Source organism: Sciurus vulgaris (genome assembly GCF_902686455.1).
Source record: "Sciurus vulgaris genome assembly, chromosome: 2".
NCBI classification, from domain to species: domain Eukaryota; kingdom Metazoa; phylum Chordata; class Mammalia; order Rodentia; family Sciuridae; genus Sciurus; species Sciurus vulgaris.
Window position 1 is genome coordinate 1973688 of NC_136462.1, and position 20758 is coordinate 1994445.

The 20758-nt window shown below is 58.0% G+C and overlaps 1 protein-coding gene across 15 annotated transcripts in view; it reads right to left on the bottom strand.

Moving 5' to 3' along the window:
• The window catches only part of PACS2 (phosphofurin acidic cluster sorting protein 2), a 63579-nt gene that overhangs the window by 31896 nt on the left and 10925 nt on the right, over nucleotides 1-20758 (bottom strand). For 14 of the 15 annotated variants that reach the window (XM_079127440.1, XM_079127429.1, XM_079127436.1 and 11 more), the window contains exons 2-3: nucleotides 2785-2872; nucleotides 196-285 (exon numbers count right to left, since the gene is read on the bottom strand). In XM_079127440.1, the coding sequence (XP_078983566.1) occupies nucleotides 196-285; nucleotides 2785-2872 (178 nt within the window). Of the gene's footprint in view, nucleotides 1-195; nucleotides 286-2784; nucleotides 2903-2966; nucleotides 3209-20758 lie in introns of those variants that run through there. The other variant, XM_079127431.1, reaches the window with a different exon arrangement.

Genomic DNA, 20758 nt, shown 5'->3' on the forward strand with positions numbered 1-20758 from the left:
TTTTTTTGATCATGAGAAAGGAATAAAAACATCATGATACACCAAGAAAATTTTCTAATCGTTTAAGAATAAGCCATTATCAAGAGCAGGTCGAAATAAGAAAGAACACAAGTAGCCCTGGTGAGAGAGTGTCCATCACTGCAGGCACTGACCAGGGCACTAAGAGAGTGCTCCATCACCCTGTGCTGAACTTACCTGCAAAGAGAAGGTCAAGGCCAGATCGGTTTCCACCTGTCCACTGGGGGGCAGCACAATCTCATGAGACCGGAGGACCCGTTTGGAGCCCTGTGAGGACACAGATCTGCTGATGTGAAGGGAATTTTAAAATGAAACCAATGGTAAGGTCACACCATCACTCTTTAACCACTGGGAGGAAAATCCTCCACCTGAACAGGAGGCCAAGGCGCGAAGGCTCCTCAGAGACAGCATGGGACACACGCTGAAGCCGTGAGCACGTCCTTGCCCTTTGTGGTGCCAACCCACGTCTAGGACCTGCCCAGAAGTGTGAGGGTCAAGGACAGTTCCTGCCACGGTGCGCGGTCAACAAAAGACACGTTGCAGCAGGACGCTGACCTTGACCTGATGCCAGCGAGCTGGGCAGCCAGCATTTTAGAAAAGGCAGATGGTGCAGGGCTGACAGCTCTCCGGAGGACATCCAGAGGCCTGGCACTGATGGCACAGAGACACTTGCCAGCAGAGAGGGGAGGCAACAGCTAGAGACAGATGCCAAGTGCACAGACGCTGGAGGCACAGTAAGCGTCGAGTGGCCGCAGTCAGCAAGAGACGCCTGTCAGTGAGTGGAAACTCAGGAGATGAAACTCAACAGGATGCTTACTTCCGCCCTACACCAGACTGCACGCTGGTGGACCACGCAGCTCACCACAGTGCCACCAGAGAAGCTCTGTTCCGCAGAGCGTGGTTCTGCATGCCTGCAAGCCCAGCAACTCAGGAGGCTGAGGCAGGAGGATTGCAAGTTCAAAGTCAGCCTCAGCATCTTAGCAAGGCCCTAAGCAACTTAGCAAGGTCTGCCTCAAAATAAAAGGGCTGGGGATGTGGCTCAGTGGAAAAGTGCCTTTGGGTTCAGTCCCAAGTACCGAGAGAAAAAAAAAAGCATCTATCCTTGTTCCAGCAAGGATAAACCCTAAGGACCATGTACTGAGTGAGATGGCAGAGATGGCCACGTGGGCTGGAAGCCACGCTCCAAGTGTCAGGTGTGGACAGAAAGTGCCAAGGTCTGGGGGTGGGGCAGGCTGAGGGGGAGCCTGGGGATGGGAAGGAAAGGAGGGGGCGTGGAGTCAGCACCCAGGGGCCAGAGCGGGGTCTCTGACCCAGGCATGGGACAGCCTGCGTGGTGGGTGCCAAGGCTCTGCTCAGACGCCAGCTGCCAGCTCTGGCCGGGTGGCAGGGGACCAGGGACCCTCCCACAGCCCTCCGTCCTGGAGGGCCTGGAGAAGGCAGTGCACAGAGAATCGGGGGCCTGGGCACCTCTGAGGGCTCAGGAGAAGGGTCTGGGCTGGGGCAGACGACACACAAGAGGGCCAGGGGCATAGGCTGTGGATGTAAAGAGGGACGTCAAGCCCTGCCCAGCCTCCGACACAGGTGAAGAGCAGGCGAATGGAGACCCAAGCAGGGGAGAGCACCTCAGAAGCAGGTGACCAGTGTCTGCTGGGAGGTCACCATGCACAAGCATGGAGGGTGGACAGCCTGTCCACTGGGGAGCATGCAGAGCTGAAGAGTGGGCACTTCAGAGGGCTCAGCAGTGATGGGTCTGAGGAAGGCACGGGATGAAGCCTGGCGGAGGGACCAAGGAGCAGGTCAGAGCAGGATGGTCAGGTGCAGACGCTTGCCAGTGTGGCTTCCTGCACGCAGGAAGGCTGGGTGGGACCTGCCTCCTCCCTGCCCGAGGCCCCAGCACAGCCTCTTGGTAGTCCCACAGAAGGCTCCTGAGCCCCACGATGGCTGCGTGGGTGCTTGAGCACCGTGGCCATGCTCGGTAGCCTGGGGCCTCCTCAGGTCAGGTCTCCGCGCCCTGGTGCCTTCAGCACAGCCAGACACAGGAGTCGTGCCCGGGTGCCGAAGACCCACAGTGTCTCCAGGGAGGGCAGCTCCTCCAGGCCTTCATTAGAGCCAAAGCCTTTTCCAGGTGGAGGCAACTGGGGGGAAGTCCAGGCAGGTCTCAGGCCTCTTCCAACAGTGAAGAGGAGCAGCTGGCACCAGGCTCCGCACTCCACCCCGAGCCCCAGCATACCAGAGGTCCAACCCAGGGCCCTGGTCACCCCCGTGACACTGTTGAGAGCCTGGGTCTGTCACAGCAGCATCACCCTCCAGGGATGCAGGTCAGGCTCCCCCAGGCGCACAGGCCTCCTCCTGCCCTGGAGGGGCAGAGATCACACCCCTGCAAGGGGCCACCTGCAAAGGCGCCAGGAGGTGCCCTCTGGGAATTCAGTGGTTGAAAGCCACGTCCTGTCCCCAAAGAGTGGACCTGGAGCCTCATGGCCCCCAAAAGGCCAAGGCAGCCAACAGGGGTGGCAGGCAGGCACAGGAGGGTCCAGACTGGACAGGAGATCTTCCCCATTTCTGAAATGCGTCCCTTCAGAAACAGCTGCTCACCCAGCGCCTCCAGTAAACCAAACGGAAGCCTGCCACCAGCTGCACGAAGGAGCGGGGTGTGGAGGCCAGGGAGCTGGCGCCGAGCCTCCTCTGGCCCTCTGCTCCTGGGCCTGCCAACTCCACACTGAGAGGGAGCAGGAGGGACCTTGAGGGGAGGCGGGCTGAGGGGCTCACCTGCATCTTGACTGCGATCACCACTGAGGCCAGCTCCTTCTCCAGCTGCCTGAGGACTGCCAGCTTCTTCACGGTCAGGCTGCACAACCTGTAGGGTGCACGCAACTCAGCCCGGGCGCTGCCCGGGGCTCCTACACCAGCCCAGCTGTCCCACCCCCAGGTGCACGCGGCTCAGCCCGGACGCTGCCAGGGGCTCCCACACCAGCCCGGCTGTCCCACCACCCAGGTGCATGTGGCTCAGCCTGGGCACTGCCCAAGGGTCCCCCACACCTTGCTTCCACTAGCCTGGCTGTCTCACCTCCCAGAAGCTTCTGTAGGTCTGGCCCACTGCAGCCGTGCTCAGGGCCTTGTCCCCACTGGAGACAAAGTGGCACACAGGCAGGAGAGATGGGCTACACAGGGACCCCAAGAGCCCTCCCATATGACCGCAGAACTGAGACCCCCGAAGACCAGGATGCCAGCACCACCCTGCCCTGGAGCAGAGACCCCAGCCCACATGGCAATCCCTCCCTGGCTCCCCCAGCCCACCCAGTGCTTCCTAACCTTCCCACTGCCAAGCCCCTCTTGGGCAACTGTGGGTTCCCACAGGGGACCCCAGGCACGCAAGGGCAGCTTCCTCCCAATAAGACCTCCTGGTGGACTCAGCCCGCCTGGGGAGTACAGGCCAGCAAAGGAGGCTGAAGCCACACAGCGTGGACCCTGCAGGAAGGGCCCCCAGCACAGAGCGGGCAGTGTGGGCCCTCACACCCGACTTGAGCGGATGTACCATCTAAAACATGCGAACTGCTTTTTCTGGAACTGTCCATTTGATATTTTTGGAATGTGGAGAAGTCAAACCACTAAGATCCCAGAGAGCAAAGCCACAGATGAGAGGTGACCAAGAAGTGACGGTGTGCAGGAGGCGAGAGGCAGGCTCCCAACACCCGGTGTCAGTGAGGGGCTCAAGTGAGTGCGAGGAAGCACGGCGCATCAGACAGCGGCCACGGCTGAGCAGCAGCGCAGGGGCTGAGCACCAGGCGCAGGCAGGAAGACAGGCTGCTGGCAGGCAACCCAGGAAGGAGATGCCCACGAAGCAGAAGCAGCCAAAGTGAGAACAAGCCAGAGCAGCACGAGGAAAGCAAGTGCCAGGAGCTGGGTGACGAACGGGCTTCAGAAACCTCCAGAGATCCTCACCGCCAGGAGTGACGGAGAAGTGCGACCCACAGGCAGGAGATCAGGAGCAGCCAACGTCCCTGAGGCCACCAACTACCGAAACCCACCAAGAGGCTGTAACGGGGCTCGTCCCGTCTCCAACCCCCGAGTGGAATCAACAGCTCAAGTGTCCTAGTGTCCTGAAGAAGAGAGCTGCAAGCCGAAGCCGAGTCGGAGCAGAGGGTGAAGTGCTGCTCAGGGAAGGGCGCCCGAAGGCCGTGGCCCTGAGAGCCACGGCCCGCGGGGCCCAGCCCTTCCTCCTCCTGCTTCTCCCTGCCCAGCCATGACTGAGCGGCTCCTCTGCCGGGTGCCCCTGACGATCACAGCTCCTCCTGAGGCTGCTTTACTCAGCACAGCCGCAGTGCTGGAGAGCTGAGGCCTGCGCGCCCAGCACCGTCCCAGCTAAGTCCAGGAGGGTTCTGTCGACACCAACAGACCGACCACGTGTGCAACGGCAAATAAGCCAGAAGAGCCCCAGCCACTTAGAACAGGGAGAAGGAAACAAGCCAGCTCTCGCGCCCGGAAGGGCCGGTCCTGGCTCGGGCTGTGGCAGGCAGGCAGCAGGAAGCTCATCCACCAGACTCCTCCGAACCCAGGACGGCTCTGCAGAGTCACTGCTGGGAACCAGCTATGAGTGGCGGAGAATCTTGGCTGACCGCACATTTACCAAAGGCTTCTACCTGACTAAAGAGGCATTCTCAAAACCCATCAACCTGGAAACAAACGGCTAATAAGCCAGCGAAACAGCACACGCTGATGGCGGGGGCAAGGAGGGTGCTGGGTGCCGCCGCCAGAGCAGCAGGAGACGGGCTGCCACACACAGCTGCTCAGACGGCTCTACGAACTCACAAGACCACGGAAAGGAGGCCCGACTCCACGTGCTGACGAGGAGCAGCAGACCCGAGCCCCCAGGCTGCCTGGTGCCACGTGCAGAGCACCTGGACACACCTTAGGTGCTCTTGCAAAGCCAGGCGCACTGCTGCCTCTTGGAAGGCCTCCCAGTGCAGAAGCCACAGTCCACAGGAAGGACGGCACGCGCCCAGCAGCACCCTCAGGGCCAAGGGCTGCACGTGGGCAGGGGAAGACCTGCAGCCCTGAACAGGCAGCAAGCAGGCCGTGCAACGGTGCAACGGTGGACACACACGGCCACTCAGAGGTATTGTGCCGGGCATGGGCCAGGGCAGCAGGCTGCGCGGTTCTTCCTGCGTTCTGGAAGGGCAATGCAGAGAGCAGAGAGTGCAGAGGCCAGGAGGGGTGTGGCCAGTGTGGGAAACTGTCCAGACCTGAGTGTGTGGTGGGCACGTAATGTGTTAAAACTCAGGGTTGTGCAAAAGGAGGTGCAGAACGGGACATTATTATATGATGGCTTTCTCTTTTCTTTATGGCACTGGAGATGGAACCCAGGGGTGCTCACTACTGAACCATGTCCCCAGCCCTTTTTGTTTTTTGAGACAGGGTCTCACTAAGTTGCTGCAGCTGGCCTCAAGCTTGTGATCCTCCTTCCTTGGCCTCCTGGGTGACGAGGATCACATGTCTGTACCACCCATGCTGGGCTACACAATAACGTTCAGAGGCGAAAAAGAAAAAGAAAAAAAAGCAGGACACATGTCTGTCACCTCAGTGGCTCCAGAGACCAAGGCAGGAGGATCACAGCCAGCCACGGCAACTTAGTGAGGCCCTCGGCAACTGTCTCAAAGTACAAAAGGGCTGGGATGTAGTGTGGTGTGAAGCACCCAGGCTCAACCTCCAGTGCCAGAAAGAAAAGAAGACCTAAGAGACTCAACAGCCTTCTGCTCCCCGAAACCCTATTTGGATCCTGCTTTGTCAGAACTCATTGTAAACACGCGTGCACATCCTTGACACTTACTCAGGGCCAGGGTTTCCAGGTCTCAGCTCCTCATAGTTGATGCTCTGAGAAGCCCTGTTCCTAGAAGTACATGCTCCTGGCACTTCTGACGTGGGAGATTCCGCACTGAGAACAGGAGGCTGTGTGGGACCGTGGCTTCCGCCTTAGGGACACTCTTCTTGGCAGAACCAAGTCCCAGCTCACGGGGCCCTTCCCTGCTGCCCACGGGGTTATGTGCGTTGGGCTTCTTTTCTGGCATGTTGAGATGTGGTCTAGCTGAGGCTACTTATTGCAAACGGCATTAAAAGAGGGATCATTTGATACTTCTGTCTGTCCTCCTCACTTTCTCTATCCTCCTGGCTCTCCACTCTCTCTAGCGCGCGCCCTTTCTTGCCCTTTCTCTTTTCCTCTCATCTTCTCTATTACCCAGCAGGGAGACACTCTGTTTGCTTAATAAACTCCCTTATGTGAAAAAAAAAAAAAAGAGTGATCATTTGCCCAGAGACACTGAGTCCCACAAACAGCTTTTGTCATTTGCTGTTCACCCAAGGTGGGTTTGGAGAGAAAGGACTTGGCTTTGATTAGACAGCAGGACATGAGGGCTCAAGGAAATCAGGAGGAAATCCATCGAATGGTCACACAGCAAGCCTACAAGGACACGTGTCCTGAGCCTGCACCTGGTGCTCACAAGCATCGCGACAGGGACAGTAGAGCCTGGACTGAAGTGAAGTGTACTGTAGGCCAGGCGCAGTGGTGCACATCTCTGATCCCAGCACCTTGGGAGGCCGAGGCGGGAGGATCGCAAGTTCAAGAACAGCCTAGGCAACTTAGTGAGTCCCTGCCTCAAAATAAAAGATAAAATGGGCTGGGAGTGTAGCTCAGTAACAGAGCACCCCGAGTTCCACCCCCAGTGCCCCCCGGAAGTGTATTTTAGGACAAGACCGATATAGAGTACAGGGTACTGTGCTCTCGTCAGAGGTGACCTGCTGAGTGCGCAGTGTGTCTGCCCGGGCAGCCCAGGGTGGCGCCCGGTGAGCCTGCTGCTGTCCAGAAGCCGGCACGGGAAGCAGCAGCCACAGGCTCAGAAGCAGCCCACATCCACCAGTGCAGTCGGCCGGGCTCCGCAGGGCAGAGGCTTCTTAAGGAAACAGGGAAGGCCCACCAACGCCAGTGTGCTCCCCACCACCCTGTCCCCACTGTCCTGAGGAGCTGGCATCCCCATGAGTGCCCAGGCTATTGGCTGTCCCCAGACTCTTGCTCCCTCAGGAGCAAGTCTCTTGTGCTGGTACACAGCAGCTTCCTGCCAGAGTCCAGCCCTACGTCGGGGCAAGGCTGCTAACAAGCAGCCCCGGCAGGTAGGCCTAGCAGAGCAATGGGCACGAATTCCTGGGTGGCAGGAGTTCCTGCTCATTCCTGCCTCCTCACTGCAATAGCAGGGCTATGGCAACCACCGTGGGCCCAGGAGTGGAAGCCAGCCAGCCCAGACCAGAACACCTGGGCGAACAGGTGTTCGCTCTGAGGGGCAGCACAGCACACAATCAGCGGGGCCCCGGTCCAATCTGGCAGCCACCCTCAGGAAAGGACACCTGCCTGCAGGGAGCCATGTGGCCTGGGGCACACTCTCAGGCCAGGGCAGCTCCTGGACACTCTGTCTGGTCCTCCGCCTGTCTTCCTATTGTGTGGCCTTTTCCCATCAATGTCTGGGAACTCTGTATTCTAGACATTGTTGGATTAGCTGAGGATGTCAAGCAATGGTTGTCTGGCCGTCTTACATATCAGGGGTCTAACGACTTACCTCCCAGACGCTTTACCTTTCGCCCCGCCCTCCCCAAGTTTTGCTTCCTCTTTCCCACAGGAGGCGCTTCACCCACTCGGTGTGGTCTGCCGGGTATGAGGCAGTGACCAGCCAATACTTCTTCCCGGTGTGTCCAGGCGCTGCAGGCCGGCATGCTGGCCATGCATTCTAGTTTATACTCTGCAACTCTGAATCGTCCTACTTCATACAGCTCATTCAAATACCTTTATATCTGCCAGGGAAAACCTGGCCTGTTAAGAACAGGATGTTTGTATTCTTCCCAAATTCGTGCTGGAATCCTGACCCCCAGTAGGAGGTGGCTAGGTTCTGCGGGGGTATCTCATGATGAAAGGGACCCAGAGAGCCGCTGCTCCTTCTGCCAGGTGGGGACACAGCAAGAAGGTTGACGGTGAGCCAGGAAGTGGCCTTGCAGGCACCGACGGCCCTGCCCAGCCATGGTGCCTGGCCCAGGGCTGTGAGGAAATGCCCATGCTTACAGCCCAGCACGCACAAGTTCCTGGACTCACCAGACTCCACTTTTCTCTCAAGTTGCTTGTCCACTTCAGAGTCGGCTTCCAAACCATGGAAAGTCCACGTAGAATCTGATGACCATGAGTCTCCATTTCTCCTTACTCCTGTTCGACGTTCTTGAGTGAATGGTTCCAAGGCTCTCCGGGGAGAGTTCTAATCACTTTTAAGAATACGCTTTATTTTCAGATTGACCACTGCAGGCTTTTCGACAACCAGTGGTCCCACGTGCTGACCCATGCCACTCAGACTTCGGGCCTCTTACTGGTTCTAATAACCCTTGTTCTCTCATTCTGCCTGTGAACAACAGGGTCACCTGCAAATGGCAGTTTTCTTTTGGCTCAGTCTACTTTTGTGCCACTGCACAGCCCAGGGCTGCAGGAGCAACAGTACGGTCCTTTACAACTTGGGAGGTAAGGCCCGCGACACCTGCCCCAGCAACGCTTCCACAACGTTCTGCTGAGAGGAGACTGCCGCGCAGCACAGGAATGGGGTAGTCGGCAGCCAGCACCAGCAGGGTTGAGCAAGTTCGGCTGTAAGCAGATGTGCCTGGAAGGTGAGGGCCCGTGGATCCTGGAGGAACCCCAAGTCAAAGCAGTTCCCAGTCCCCACTCCTGAAAACACGCTCCATCTCCTCGGCTGTGTCTCCTGAGTGGCGGGGAACAGCGCCTGAGGCACAGAGCACGCAGCTGGGGAAGCTTCTTGTTCTAGCTCCACCTTGCTCCCCCAGCTCTGAGGCCCTCCCCATCAGCATTCAGCATCCTGTTCTGGAGGGCCCTGTGGGCTTTCACGGCACCACTGTCCCCGAAAGCAGACAGCCCGGCTCCTTCCAGCCTCTCCGATCTCTGGAACATGCCGTGGAGATTTAGTAAAAGCCACCAATGGAGCCACTGGGTGTCCTCTGGGGAGGGCAGGGGCTTGCTTCCTGTTAGCTACTGGGCTCAGGTGGAGTGGCCTTCTCTGAATGCCTGGAGGCAGGAGGACTTGGGATTGGGCTCTTGGAGTAGGAAAACCTTGGGGCTGGGGCCCAGGTTCAGACACAAAACTCATTCATGTTTCAGACACAGACACGCAGAGCCAGATGGAGCGGCACATGGTCATGTACCCAGTCCCAACCTCACCTGAGGTCAGGGTGGGAGTTTCCACTTTGGGCATTCTGGCACTTAAAAAGCGCAGATGTCGGAGCATTCTGGATTTGGGCTGAGAATGTTCGACTGAGAATTCATACTTTTTCTAGAGAATTATTTATCAAGGTTTTCATCTTTGTTGACAACGTTCAGTGCTTTATCTTGCCTTTTTTGGTGGTTCTGGGGAATGAACCAGGGCTGTGAGCGTGCCAGGCAATCTCTCTGCCCACTGAGCTGTGTCCCCCGCTGTGTTCAGGGTCTTAAACTTCTACCCACTCCATTCCTACAATATGTGTGGGCTTCCTTTTCCCACTTAGTTTGGGGGTTTGGAATTGACCCCAGGGATGCCTAACCATTGCACCACACCCCAGCCCTCTGTGTTTTTTATTTTGAGGCAGGGCCTCCCTAGGTTGCCGAGGCTGGCCTCCAACTGCCGATCCTCCTGCCCCGGCCCGCTGGAGTCACTGGGTTGCAGGCTGCACCACCACACACTGCACCCATGACTCACTTTTGCCAGAGGTCTGCTACCTCATCAAGCTTTTCCAGACTATCTGCTTTTGGTTTGTTCTTCTACTTCATTAAGATTTGCCGTTTATAATCTCCATTCTTCCGACTTTGTAAAGTTCACTCTGTTCTTCACAAAACTTGAGTTGGATGCTCCCATGATGAAGTGACAAATCTCTTGTTTTCTAATATATGCAATTGAAATGGTCTTGTGCTGGGACGTGGTGATGCACGTGTGGTCCCAGACACCAGGAGGCTGAGGCAGAGGCCCACTTAGCCGGGGAGGACCAGCCTGGTGATGCAGCGAAATCCCATCTCAAGGAAAAACTACAGAAAAAAACGCTCCAGCGTCAGAGCCCGAGTGTGACGGCGACGTGGGCTGCCCACCTCTGGACCGGCCTTTCTCCTGCTGCACCTGTCCTGCTCCCAGCCCCTGCTGGGTTCCCTGGCCCGGCCTGGCGCCCCGCCTCCCTAGACAGTTTTCACCTGCACAGAGGTGCTGCTGGTGTGTGGGCCACCCGGCGCCTCCGGCCCACACTCACCCACGGGGTCCCATTCGAGGGCCCCAGCGCCTCTGACCCACACTCGCCCACGTGGGGCCATCCAGGGGCCCCAGCGCCTCCCGCCCACACTTGCCCACGCAGGGCGCATCCAGAGCTCCACTGTCGTTTCACAGCAGCTGGTCTTGCTCTGATCCACGCAGCACGTCCCCAAGATCCTGCACAGCAGGGGCCCTGGAGCCAGCGGTGGTCACAGCTGGATACCTGGATGCCCAAGGAAGGAGTTACCTCCATCCTGGGAGCCAACCTGAAGCCGGGCCGGGGCCAGGTGCTGCAGGGACGGGATGCTGAGTCTTCAGCTCGTGCCAGGCCTCCACTAGCCAGGACATTGGGGCTGGCCGGCGCTAGGGAGCACCCAGGGCCTGGTGTAGAGACGAGGGCAGGGCAGAGGGGCCCAGGAAGCATGTGGAGCCGATGTGGGCAGGGCCTCCCCTCCAGGGTCACCACTGCAGGCAGGCAGGCAGGCGGCCAGGGCAAAGCTCTCACCCCAGCAGGGACGGAGGGGTGCCAGGGCCTTGCGCCAGGCAGATCCCATCCAGTCAGCAACACCTGGCAGCAGGGCTCCAAGGGCTGACCCCGCCCAGAGGGTAGGGAGGAAGATGGGATCCTCGCCCCCTCCCCTCTCCTCCCCAAAACAGACCCTTGGCACCTGCCCTCAGCCAGGGTGCACAGGACCCGGCAGCACAGCTCAGAGTGCACTCTGCGCAAACTGAAAACCCCCTCCCAACACTCCTGTGGCTGCATAAGCCAGAGGTGAGGCCCTGCTGCTCCCTGGGTGATGGAAGAGGGCACCTGGCTTCCATGTGTCCTGTGGAACGGGGGCACCACTCCGAGCCGCCACATTCCGATGCCTGGGCCAGCTGGGATTTCCTCGCTCCACCTGCCCTGGGTAGGGGCAGCTCTGAGAGGTCAGGGTCTGGGCACGTCTGTCACTAGGTTGGAAGAATCTTGGGCTGAGCAGGATCCCAGGCAGACCTGGACTGCCAGCGAGAGCCCAGCCAGGCACAGAGAAAAGTTGTGTGTGTGTCTGTATGTGCACACTGAGGACTGAACCTGGGGCATGCTGCCACTGAGCTGCCCTCCAGGCCTTTTTTATTGTTTTAATTATTTTTGAGACAAGTTCTTGCTAAGTCACTGAGGCTGGCCTCAAACTTGTGATCCTCCTGCCTCAGCCTCCTGAGTTGCTAGATTACAGGTGCAGCCACCATGCCTGGCTTCTCTTTTTCTATTGAGTAAGACACACAACATAAAATTGGCCATTTCCCCGCTTGTGAGTGTACAGATCAGTGGCACTGGTGCACTCATGTTCTTATGTGCCATCACCAACCTCCTTCTCAGGGCTCTTCCACCTTGCAAGCGTGAAACCTGCACCATCTGACAGCCAGGCAGCCCCCGTGCCCCTCCTGGCCCGGTGACTCCAACCACTCCAGGGACCTCCCAGTGCAGTCATCAGGATCTGTCCTGTGGCTGGCAGATGGCACTCAGCAAAGTCCCCAAGGACCTGCCTGCTGATGCCCCTCCGAAGGCTGAGCTAGGCTCCACCGTGGGGTGGACACGCTGCCTGTCCCCTCATGTGTCGCCAGGCACATGGGCACCCCCCTCACAGCCGCTGTGCTCGGTGATGCCCCGACCTCCTCTTCCGTGCCAGCTTTCCGGTCTTCCAAGCACGTGCGCAGAAATGGAACTGTGTCCCGCAGCCCAACGCCGAGGCAGCTGCGGCGTCCCTGGCTGCGCTGGCTCACACTGCCGCCCACCACCAGCGGGCGTGGCTTTGGCTCTGCCTGAGTGGCCTGCTGTGGCGGGTGCAGCAGCTCAGGAGGTTGCAAGCGCTGGCTGCCTCCGCGCGTCGCGCGATGAAAACGAAAGGGCGGGGCCCGGCTCCGTAGAGCACCCTGGTTCCCGCCCAGCACCGCAAACAAAGGGCCCTGGCGGCAGGGTCCTCCTGAGGGGTGTCCTCTGGTGAGGAGACTCCTCACCCTGCTGCTGGAGCACAGCAGAGTGTCTACTGGGGCTTGAGTGGAGGGCAGTCTGGCCTCATCCTCTGTTGCCCAGTGTCCCCTGGAGAGTAAGGGTTGGGCCCTCCTTGCTGCCCCTGCCCAGGGCCTCAAACGTGGCTCCGAGGGTAAGCAGAGGTGCTTGTGTGTGAGCAGAACACCACTTTCACCTCTTTTTCTTCACATTTTAATTCTAAAATAAAAAGTTCCAGGCCCCTCTAATGCCTGGCCAGTGGCCTCCTGGCCCTCCAACTCCTGGATGTCCTCGGCCCTGCCCTCTCCACCCAACCTGCCCCTGGGGGACCTTCGAGGCTCTCAGACTGCACACTGTCCCTTCTGGTTGGACCCACCTGCTCACCTGGAGGAACGTGTGGTCCTCGGGGTGCCGGTGACTGATGATAGACCTGAGGCCTGGCTGGGGCCCAGCGCAGGGCCTGGGACCTGCTGCAGAGCGGCACACTCTAAAGCAGCAGGCCAGCCACAGGACTGGTGGCACCACAAGTAAAGGCCAAGCTGGTCCCTAGAGGTGGCTGACACTAAAGCCACCAGTACAGGCTGGGCCCGGAAGGGAAGCCACACCTCAGACCACCGGTGCCAGAGGTCGCTACGGAGACTGCCTCTGGGCGAGGCTTGGCTGGAAGGCCAGCACGGCTGGCCCAACACCAGCAAGGCTGAGCAGCTGGACAGGCAGCTGGCCTTCACCAGTTGCCAGGCAATTTGGGGTGACATGTGGACGCTACTCCTGTCACTGTGGGTCCCAGGAGGGAGCACAGCCTGGCGCGTGGAAGTGATCCCAGGGCACTGGCTCTGGCGGCACTTCCCATAGCCTCCCGAGCAGGGTCAGGACTCTGAGCCAGCACACGGCCACTCAGCAGCCCCTCTGGCCAGCTGGCCTCACCCATCCCTCACTCCCTCCTCTGTTGCCCACCCTCCATGCAGCAGCCCAGCCAGAATCTCTCCTGTTGAACCACACCATGCCGAGTCAAGGAGGGCGTCCTCCCAGGGTGGACCTGGCCACCTCTGCAGCCCTGCGAGGCGAAGCCAGGCCCAACAGCACTGGAGCCTGAGAGCAGGACAGCACTTCATGGATTCCCAAAACACACCTGGCACCCTGCTGGCCTCTGAGAGCAGACTGCCACCCTTCCCCTCGGACTCACGGGAGCACAAATGGTCAAGACCCCCGCCTCGAGTGGGGCTGACGCGTGGGCCCCAAACCTGCCGAGCCTGGGCTTTGCTGTGAGGGAACACTAGGGGACTTTGTTCCCAGGGCTGCCCGTCGGAGCAGGCGTGCCGCGTGGGAGCAGGGCCCGCTGTGGCAGCTGGCAGGAGCCCATGCCCTGCGGCAAAGGAATGCTGCGGCCAGCACCCGAGCAGGCTCCCCACCCAGCAGGCGCCCTCACACAGTCCCCAGAGCTGGGCAAGAGCTGGGTCAGAGAAACTCCCGCGGCTGTGGCACGGACGATGCTCACAGAGCAGACTAGGAAGACACGGAGGCTCACTCACAGCAGGTCTCAGACACCTGGCACCTTCGTGGGGCCCTGGGCAGCTGCCCGCTTGCACTGGCCAAGCTCAGTTCTCTCCAGTGTCCAAGCCTGATCTGGACGTGACTGTGCCTGCCAATGAGGAGAGGTCACTGGTGCCTTCTCAGCGTCCCTGCCAGCCAGCACTCAGGGCTAGGGCAGCTGTGAGGGAAGGCAAGGGTCCACCAGGCTCTGCATGGATGGCCTATGCAGGCAGGACCAGGCTGGTACCCTCCACTGTGCGTACAACACCCCCAGGGGACAGGTGGCAGGTGTTGGTAAAGAGGGCTCGGCCGCACAGCGCCACCACAGTGCCTGCTGGACCACCTCATCCTGTAGCCCTGCGCGTCCAGGGTGGGGAGGTCCCTGAGGGGCCATGCAGCCAGAAGACACACAGGCCTCACAGGTACACTGCCACCATCACCCTCAGGAGGCTCCTGCCCCCAGACCCACCAGGTTTGCGCATTCTGGCCTCTTGGTGGGGGCAGCCTTCTCCCCTCCAGGCTCTCCTGAGGCACGTGAGGCCTGCAGCACCCCAGGGTCCAGCCTCTAGGAGCCTCAACACTCAGCTAACTGGCACTGAGCCTGCAAGGGCTCCCATCCCCAGGTCCTGGGGACTGGCTGGGAGACACTGTCAGGGGAGGCTGGGAGTCACTGTCAAGAGCAGGACACTACGGAGAGCCCTGTAGGCCAAAGGCCACTGCCACGGGATGCACCACGGTAAGAGCAGGCAAGGACCTGGGTGAGAGACCAGCCAGGAGTGAGGCCGAGCCAGGACCAGAGCCCTGATCCCCAAGACTGTCCCCACAGTCTCCACGAGCAGATGTTCATGCTGCCCTCGGCAGTCAAGGCCCAAGAGGACAGCCCTCACAGGAACAGTCCCTGCCTAGGGCCCGGCTTCATGTGAGCCTGGCGCCCTGGACAAGTCTGGGTCTGGGGTGGGGGTTTCAGCAGACGCAGCTCAGACGTGTGCCTAGGTCTTCAGACTGGGCCACCACCCCCAGGCCGTCTGCACTGTGGCTTGGGACCACCACCACAAGAATGGCTGCCAGGCAGGGGAGGGGTCAGGCTGGCTGCTAGCCCTGAGGTCCTCTCGCCTCCTGCTCCTCCCTTGGGGGCCACAGGGCAGAGGGGAGGGGTGGGCTTGGTCCGTAAGTCTGCTCATCCCATGTACATTCCAAGGACATGTGTCATAGGCCCCTCCACAGCTGGACAGTCTGCAAGTCTCCAGGGCCCGTCGGCTGACTGCAGGCAGCCTTGCTCTGTGACGCTACCAAGGCAGTGCCACCAGGAAGCACCTCTGTGGACAGTCTCCTGTGCCCCTGCCCAGGGTAGGCTGAGTACCCCTGTGAGCGGGGCCTGGCATGAGGGCATGCTGGAGTGGCCCAGGAGTCAGAGGACAAGAGTGAACACAGAGGCAGGAGGCAGGAGGCAGGAGGCCGGCGAAGCCGGAGCGGGGTAGGGCCGCACGTTCCACTCCGGTCCTGCTCTCCCTGGCCAGCACACGTCACAGAGGAGGACAGCCCCCAGGCCCAGCAGGTGGGAGGCAGAGGAAGGTGCTGCGAGGCAGGCCTGAAAGCTGGGGGTGTGGTGGGGACTTCTGCCTGCAGAGGGGACGGGCGAGCCTGGGAGTGGAGACCACTGCCCCAGGCCACAGGAAGGAGTGTGCAGCCCACTGGACACTGAACTGCACTCCAGGGAGCTGAAACAAGGCCAGCCCTGCCTGCCACCTTGTGAGCAGCAGAATGTCCAATGGTCCATCTCCAAAACACAGGATCTAGCTTTAAACATAAAGATTACTGGGGAGGACAGAAAGAAAAACAGCCAGAGGGGAAATAAAACAAATGGTTACCAGCAGGTAACACCTGAATGCAACAGATTCACAGCCCTTGGACACATCAGAGGGAGAAGGAAGGTACCTGACCAACAGAGATGGACTGTGCATGTGCCAGCTCAACCCAAGGGGACTTTCCTGCCACAGGAGCACACAGGGAGGTGGGGACAACCAAAGGTACCTCTCTTTAAATAATCCAGTAGGAGGCAGTAAAACCTAGGCGATGTTCCGAAAACTGCACCCCAAGGGATAGAACACTGGATGTACCCAATCTGGGGGTCCCTGACCCGCAGGTACCCGATCTTGCACAACCATCATTAAAGCCCTATAAAAAGCATAAAGTATTTCATTTTACTAAATAGGAGTAATTTTTCTAAATTAGGAAATTTCATAGGGATTATTTCAAAATATGAATTTAAGAAAGGGTCTAAAACTAAAAAGAAAAAAGAGATAAAGTTATAGGTATAAAAATATATTTTAGGGGCTGGGGAGATAGCTCAGTTGGTAGAGTACTTGCCTTGCAAGCACAAGGCCCTGGGTTCAATCCCCAGTACCACAAAAAATTAAATTAAATTAAAATATATATATATATTAATAAAGAAAACTGGAAGGAAAATGTTTCTGGATGAGAAAGTATTTTGTATGATAAAGTCATATTTTTGTGCCAGAGTCGAATATGAAAGAAGAGGGCAGAACCAAGGGTGTGAATGCGTTGTGGGAGGTCCAAGTGAGCTGCAGGGGGTTGTGGGGGGCTGTGGGGGGTTGTGGGAGGTTGTGGGGGGCTGTGGGGGGCAGTGGGGGGCGGCGGGAGGTGGTGGGAGGTTGTGGGAGATCCAGGTGAGTTGCAGGGGGCTGTGGGAGGTGCATCTCAAAAATGTGTGTGTATGTGATTACGTTGGCTGTGATAAAAGTTAGCACAGTCAGTCAAAGTTATTTAAGGAAGCCCTTGCCCTCTAAGGTCAGCGAGGACCCAGGGAACAACAGGACCCCTCAAGGGCCCTGAAACTCAGGTGAGTCACCTGACCTCCTGATCAGGGGACCACGAGGACCCCAGAACACGAGAAGCCAGTCAGTGCACGTTCTGCCAAGAGCAGGGTCATGGGAGAGGAAGGGTCCCTGATGGTCAGCAAGACCCTGACCCATCCTGGCAGATGGCAGGACTGGTAGAGGAAAACTAAAGGAGCCAAGAGGCTTCTCAGAGGTCCCAGGAGCGATCCCTGCGGAATCTCAGCTGATCCTTAGACAGGAACAAGGTCGATTCTGACCACCTTGGTCTTGAACACCTGGCAGGAGAGTACAGCCAAAGCACAGCCACACGTGGGTATTAAAAAAAAATGTTTTTTGTTTAGTTGGTTGGTTTTTGTTTTGTTTTGTTTTGCTTTTTGTTGGTTTGTTTGTACTGAGGATTGAACCCAGGGCCACATATCCAGCCCTTTTCAGTTTAAAAAAAAATTGAAGCTGGGTCCTAAGTTGCTTAGGGTCTTGATAAGTTGCTGAGGATGGTCTCCAACTTGCAGTCCTCCTGCCCTGGCCTCCTGAGTTGCTGGGATTAGGCATGTGCTGCCCAGCCAACAGTTCTTCTGATGTAACCTAAAATGTACATTTGTGTCAGTCCTCCCAGAAGTAAAGGTAAAACTTGGAGATTATAAAGTAAGGGTTTTCTTATAGGAGTACCTAATAAATATCATAAGGGCTCTGTTAGAGACACAAGTTTGTTCTGAGTCAATTTGAGACCTACAAATATTCCCAACATCCTGCACAGGTGGACTTGATCTGTGTTTCTCAGGGGTTTCTGTTTTGCTTTGGTTTTTTGCTTTTGTTTTGTTTTTTGCTGGTCTGATTATCTAGCCCTGTTATTTATTATGAGCTGCAATATGGGCTCTCTTATGTGGGAAAAACTACAGAATTCCCTGCCATGGACACTAAAGGTCAATTTCTAAGAGTATATATACTGACCATATCCTCCACTTTATTACCTTTGCTCGTCAGACTCCTCCTCTGGAGTCTGCAGTTTTTCGCTTCCAGTCTGGTGACTTGGAAAGAAGACAGGCTTCAACGGAGCCGGGAAGGTCCTTTCCAAGTGCTCCTGATCACTGGGACAGCTATCTAAACTGCTAAAAAGGGAACTGAGTACCATGGGTGGTTTCCACCCCAAACAGTTACCATGTCTAGGACAGAGGGCAATACCAAAGGCACAAAAACGAAAATGAAAATGAGACCCAAAGATATAAAAAAAGGGGGGTGGGCTTGTCAGAAATTCAAAGTCTAGTGGTCCATTTTCAGAATATGGTATTTAACCTTAAATGTAAAATTACTAAAGATGTAAGGAAATCAGCTGAAGAAGAAATAGAGCAAATGGTTAGCAGCAATTAACACCCAAGTGTGCCAGATTCACAGCCCCTTGACAAACAGGAGGTTGGTTTATCTCCTAACCAACGGAGATAAACTTTGATTATGCCAAAATGCACTCAATTCCAGAAAGGCCTTCCTACCACTAAGGAAGTTCAAAACCCAACAGGAGACAGGAGACGCCAGGTGGAGTTCAGGAAGACTCTGTGCCCCACAGTACTTAGCCAGCGAGGAACCAGGGAGGGACTGCGCACTCAGGATGCTGACTATAACTGCTCAGCCTGCTGACCACCAGACACCAGTTTGCAGACCGTCATAAAGCTCTGCTTTCCCTGCACCTTTTGTCTCTCAGTTCATCTTCTGGTTTGGGCAGGTGAGCATATTTCTCAACCAGAATCACCTGGGAGAAGATGGGAGATGCCTGGGGCTGGGGTGGGCCTGGGGCTCTGATGGGTGAGCTCATGCCAGCAGATCCAAGGCGGGAGCAGGAGGCCAGGGTGTGACTGGGGATGTACCAGCCGCCCCTCTGGCACTCAGGTCCACAGAGGACCACCCTGAACAGCAGGTGCAGCAGGATGACCCTTTGCCTGTGTGACTTCAGCTGGAAGAGGATGGTTCCATCCCCATCACCGTGAGAGTGCCACTGTCCGTCCCAGCTTCCTTCCCAGCTGCTCCCCCAAGCAGATCTCTGGCTTCCGGTGGACTCCAGCCCCATCCTCCCAGATCTCTGCAGGCATGACTGTGCCTTCAGGTCTGTGCTGCACAAGGGAGGAGTCACTGCCCACCTCCCTGCACATGCAGCAGTGGCTTCCCCTCTCCTGTGCCCAGCTCCCGTGGGCCAGCAACACCAGGCGGCACTGCCTTGGAGGTCCTGTGTGCTTCAACACAGACACTCTCACCTGCTGGCTGGAGCCCAGCAGCCTCCTCTTGGTGAGGTGCAGTGCAACTAGCTGGCTCTGTGGAGGACAGTGCTTTGGGACAACAACCTACTATGACCCCCAGGCTACTTTCCATGAGGGGATGTGCCACGGCCCGCAGGGCCACACCTGCCTGGGTGACCTCAGTGACATGCAAAGATGTGCCATTCTTCTCACTGAGAAGAGGCACCTCTGTTCTTTATTCCTAAAGGGACTGGAAGATGCCACAGAGGAAGTTCACTAGGAACTCCTTGTAAGTGAGTCTAATTAAACAAGTCCTCCCTCCCTCCCAAGGATGGAACCCAGGGATGCTCTACTCTTGAGCCACATCCCCAGTCCTTTTCATTTCTTATTTTGGGATAGGGTCTCACTAAGTGGCTGAAGCTGCCCTTGAATTTGTGATCCTGCCTCTGCCTCCCAAGTCCCAGGGATGGCGAGCGTGACCGCCATGTCTGTCTCAGTCTTTCCTTTCAGTCTTCACACAAACAGCTTCACTGGAAAACAGAGCGGCACGGCCTACGCGCCGTGAGCAGCACCTTCAGCTGAAAGGCTCTGTGCTGCCACGAACCTTCCACAGGGGCTGGAGGAGAAAACGGGGGAGGTCGCCCTCAGGACCCACTCCCTGGCAGCCCCTATTCAGTACAGACCATCGGGGTTTCGACAACCCCAGAGCAGAGCGGCGGCGGTGTCCTTGAGCTGTGCCCAAGCTGTGTGACCCCCAGCAGGTACTGGCCGCTGTCCCATGACTGGTCTGCCAGTCCCCTTGGGCCTCTGGGCCGTGGTGGCTGGTCACACAGCTGAGGCCACACTGCTCCCGACGCCACTGGCTGAAAGGTCCCATGTCTGAGAGCCTTGCTGAACCCGCAAGGCCCGGGGCAGTGGGTGCTGACAAGGCCATCATGCACCTGAGGAGCAAGGAACTGGCCTCCGGGAGGAAGCCTGAGCACACGAAACCGGGCATGGAAGTGACTCCACGGGCACCTCTCAGGTAAGAGCGGAGCCCACGAGCGAGTCCCTCAGGAAGCACGGCTGCAGCAGCAGCTACGGGACCCCCTCCACTCTCCTCTCCGCACCACTGTGGCCACGGGAAGGGGCCCCTCTGGCAGCACCCTGTCCCGTGCAGGGAGGGGACATTCTCTGCTGATGGAGTCAAGGCCCCTGGCAGCCCAACCAACCACAAGGACCTGAACGGCATGGCTGCCGACTTGGGGCATCAGTCCCCCAATTAAAGAAGCCTGAACCTGCAAACTGGAGAGCTGCTGTGAGCCACGTGGAGGCAACCAGGCCACCCTGCCTGCCATGTGCTCCCCAGGCTGCCATGGACTCTGCCTCTGAGGGACTTCCTGTGTTGGCAGCGCCCAATATGGCCTTCTGGTCACAGTGACCCACGCTAACCTCCCTGTCCCATCGTGGCTCTCCTGCAAGGCCATCCCAGCCCCTCCACGGCCTCTCACTCCCGAAGTGAACGACACCCACAAACCAGTCTGCCATCCACTCATGTGGCTGCATCAAGGGACCACACACGGGGCCCCGCGCTCCTGCCAGGGCTGGGAAGGGACAGGAGTGGGGGCCTCAGGCATGCTCCTTTGGTCACGTGGCGGAGCAGCACCTGGGTTAGCAGGAGTCTAGAGCCAGGATGGACACCAGGAGCTGAGTTCCTGGAAGTTCACAGCGTGGGGGGCTCAGGACAGCAGGTGCATGGATTTGGGTGCCGAGCCACAGTGATCCCAGCAGGGGGTGGACAGCAGCACCCTGGCCTCGAGGTGAGCATAGGGCCTGTGGCAGTCACCTGGACACTCAGGTCATGAG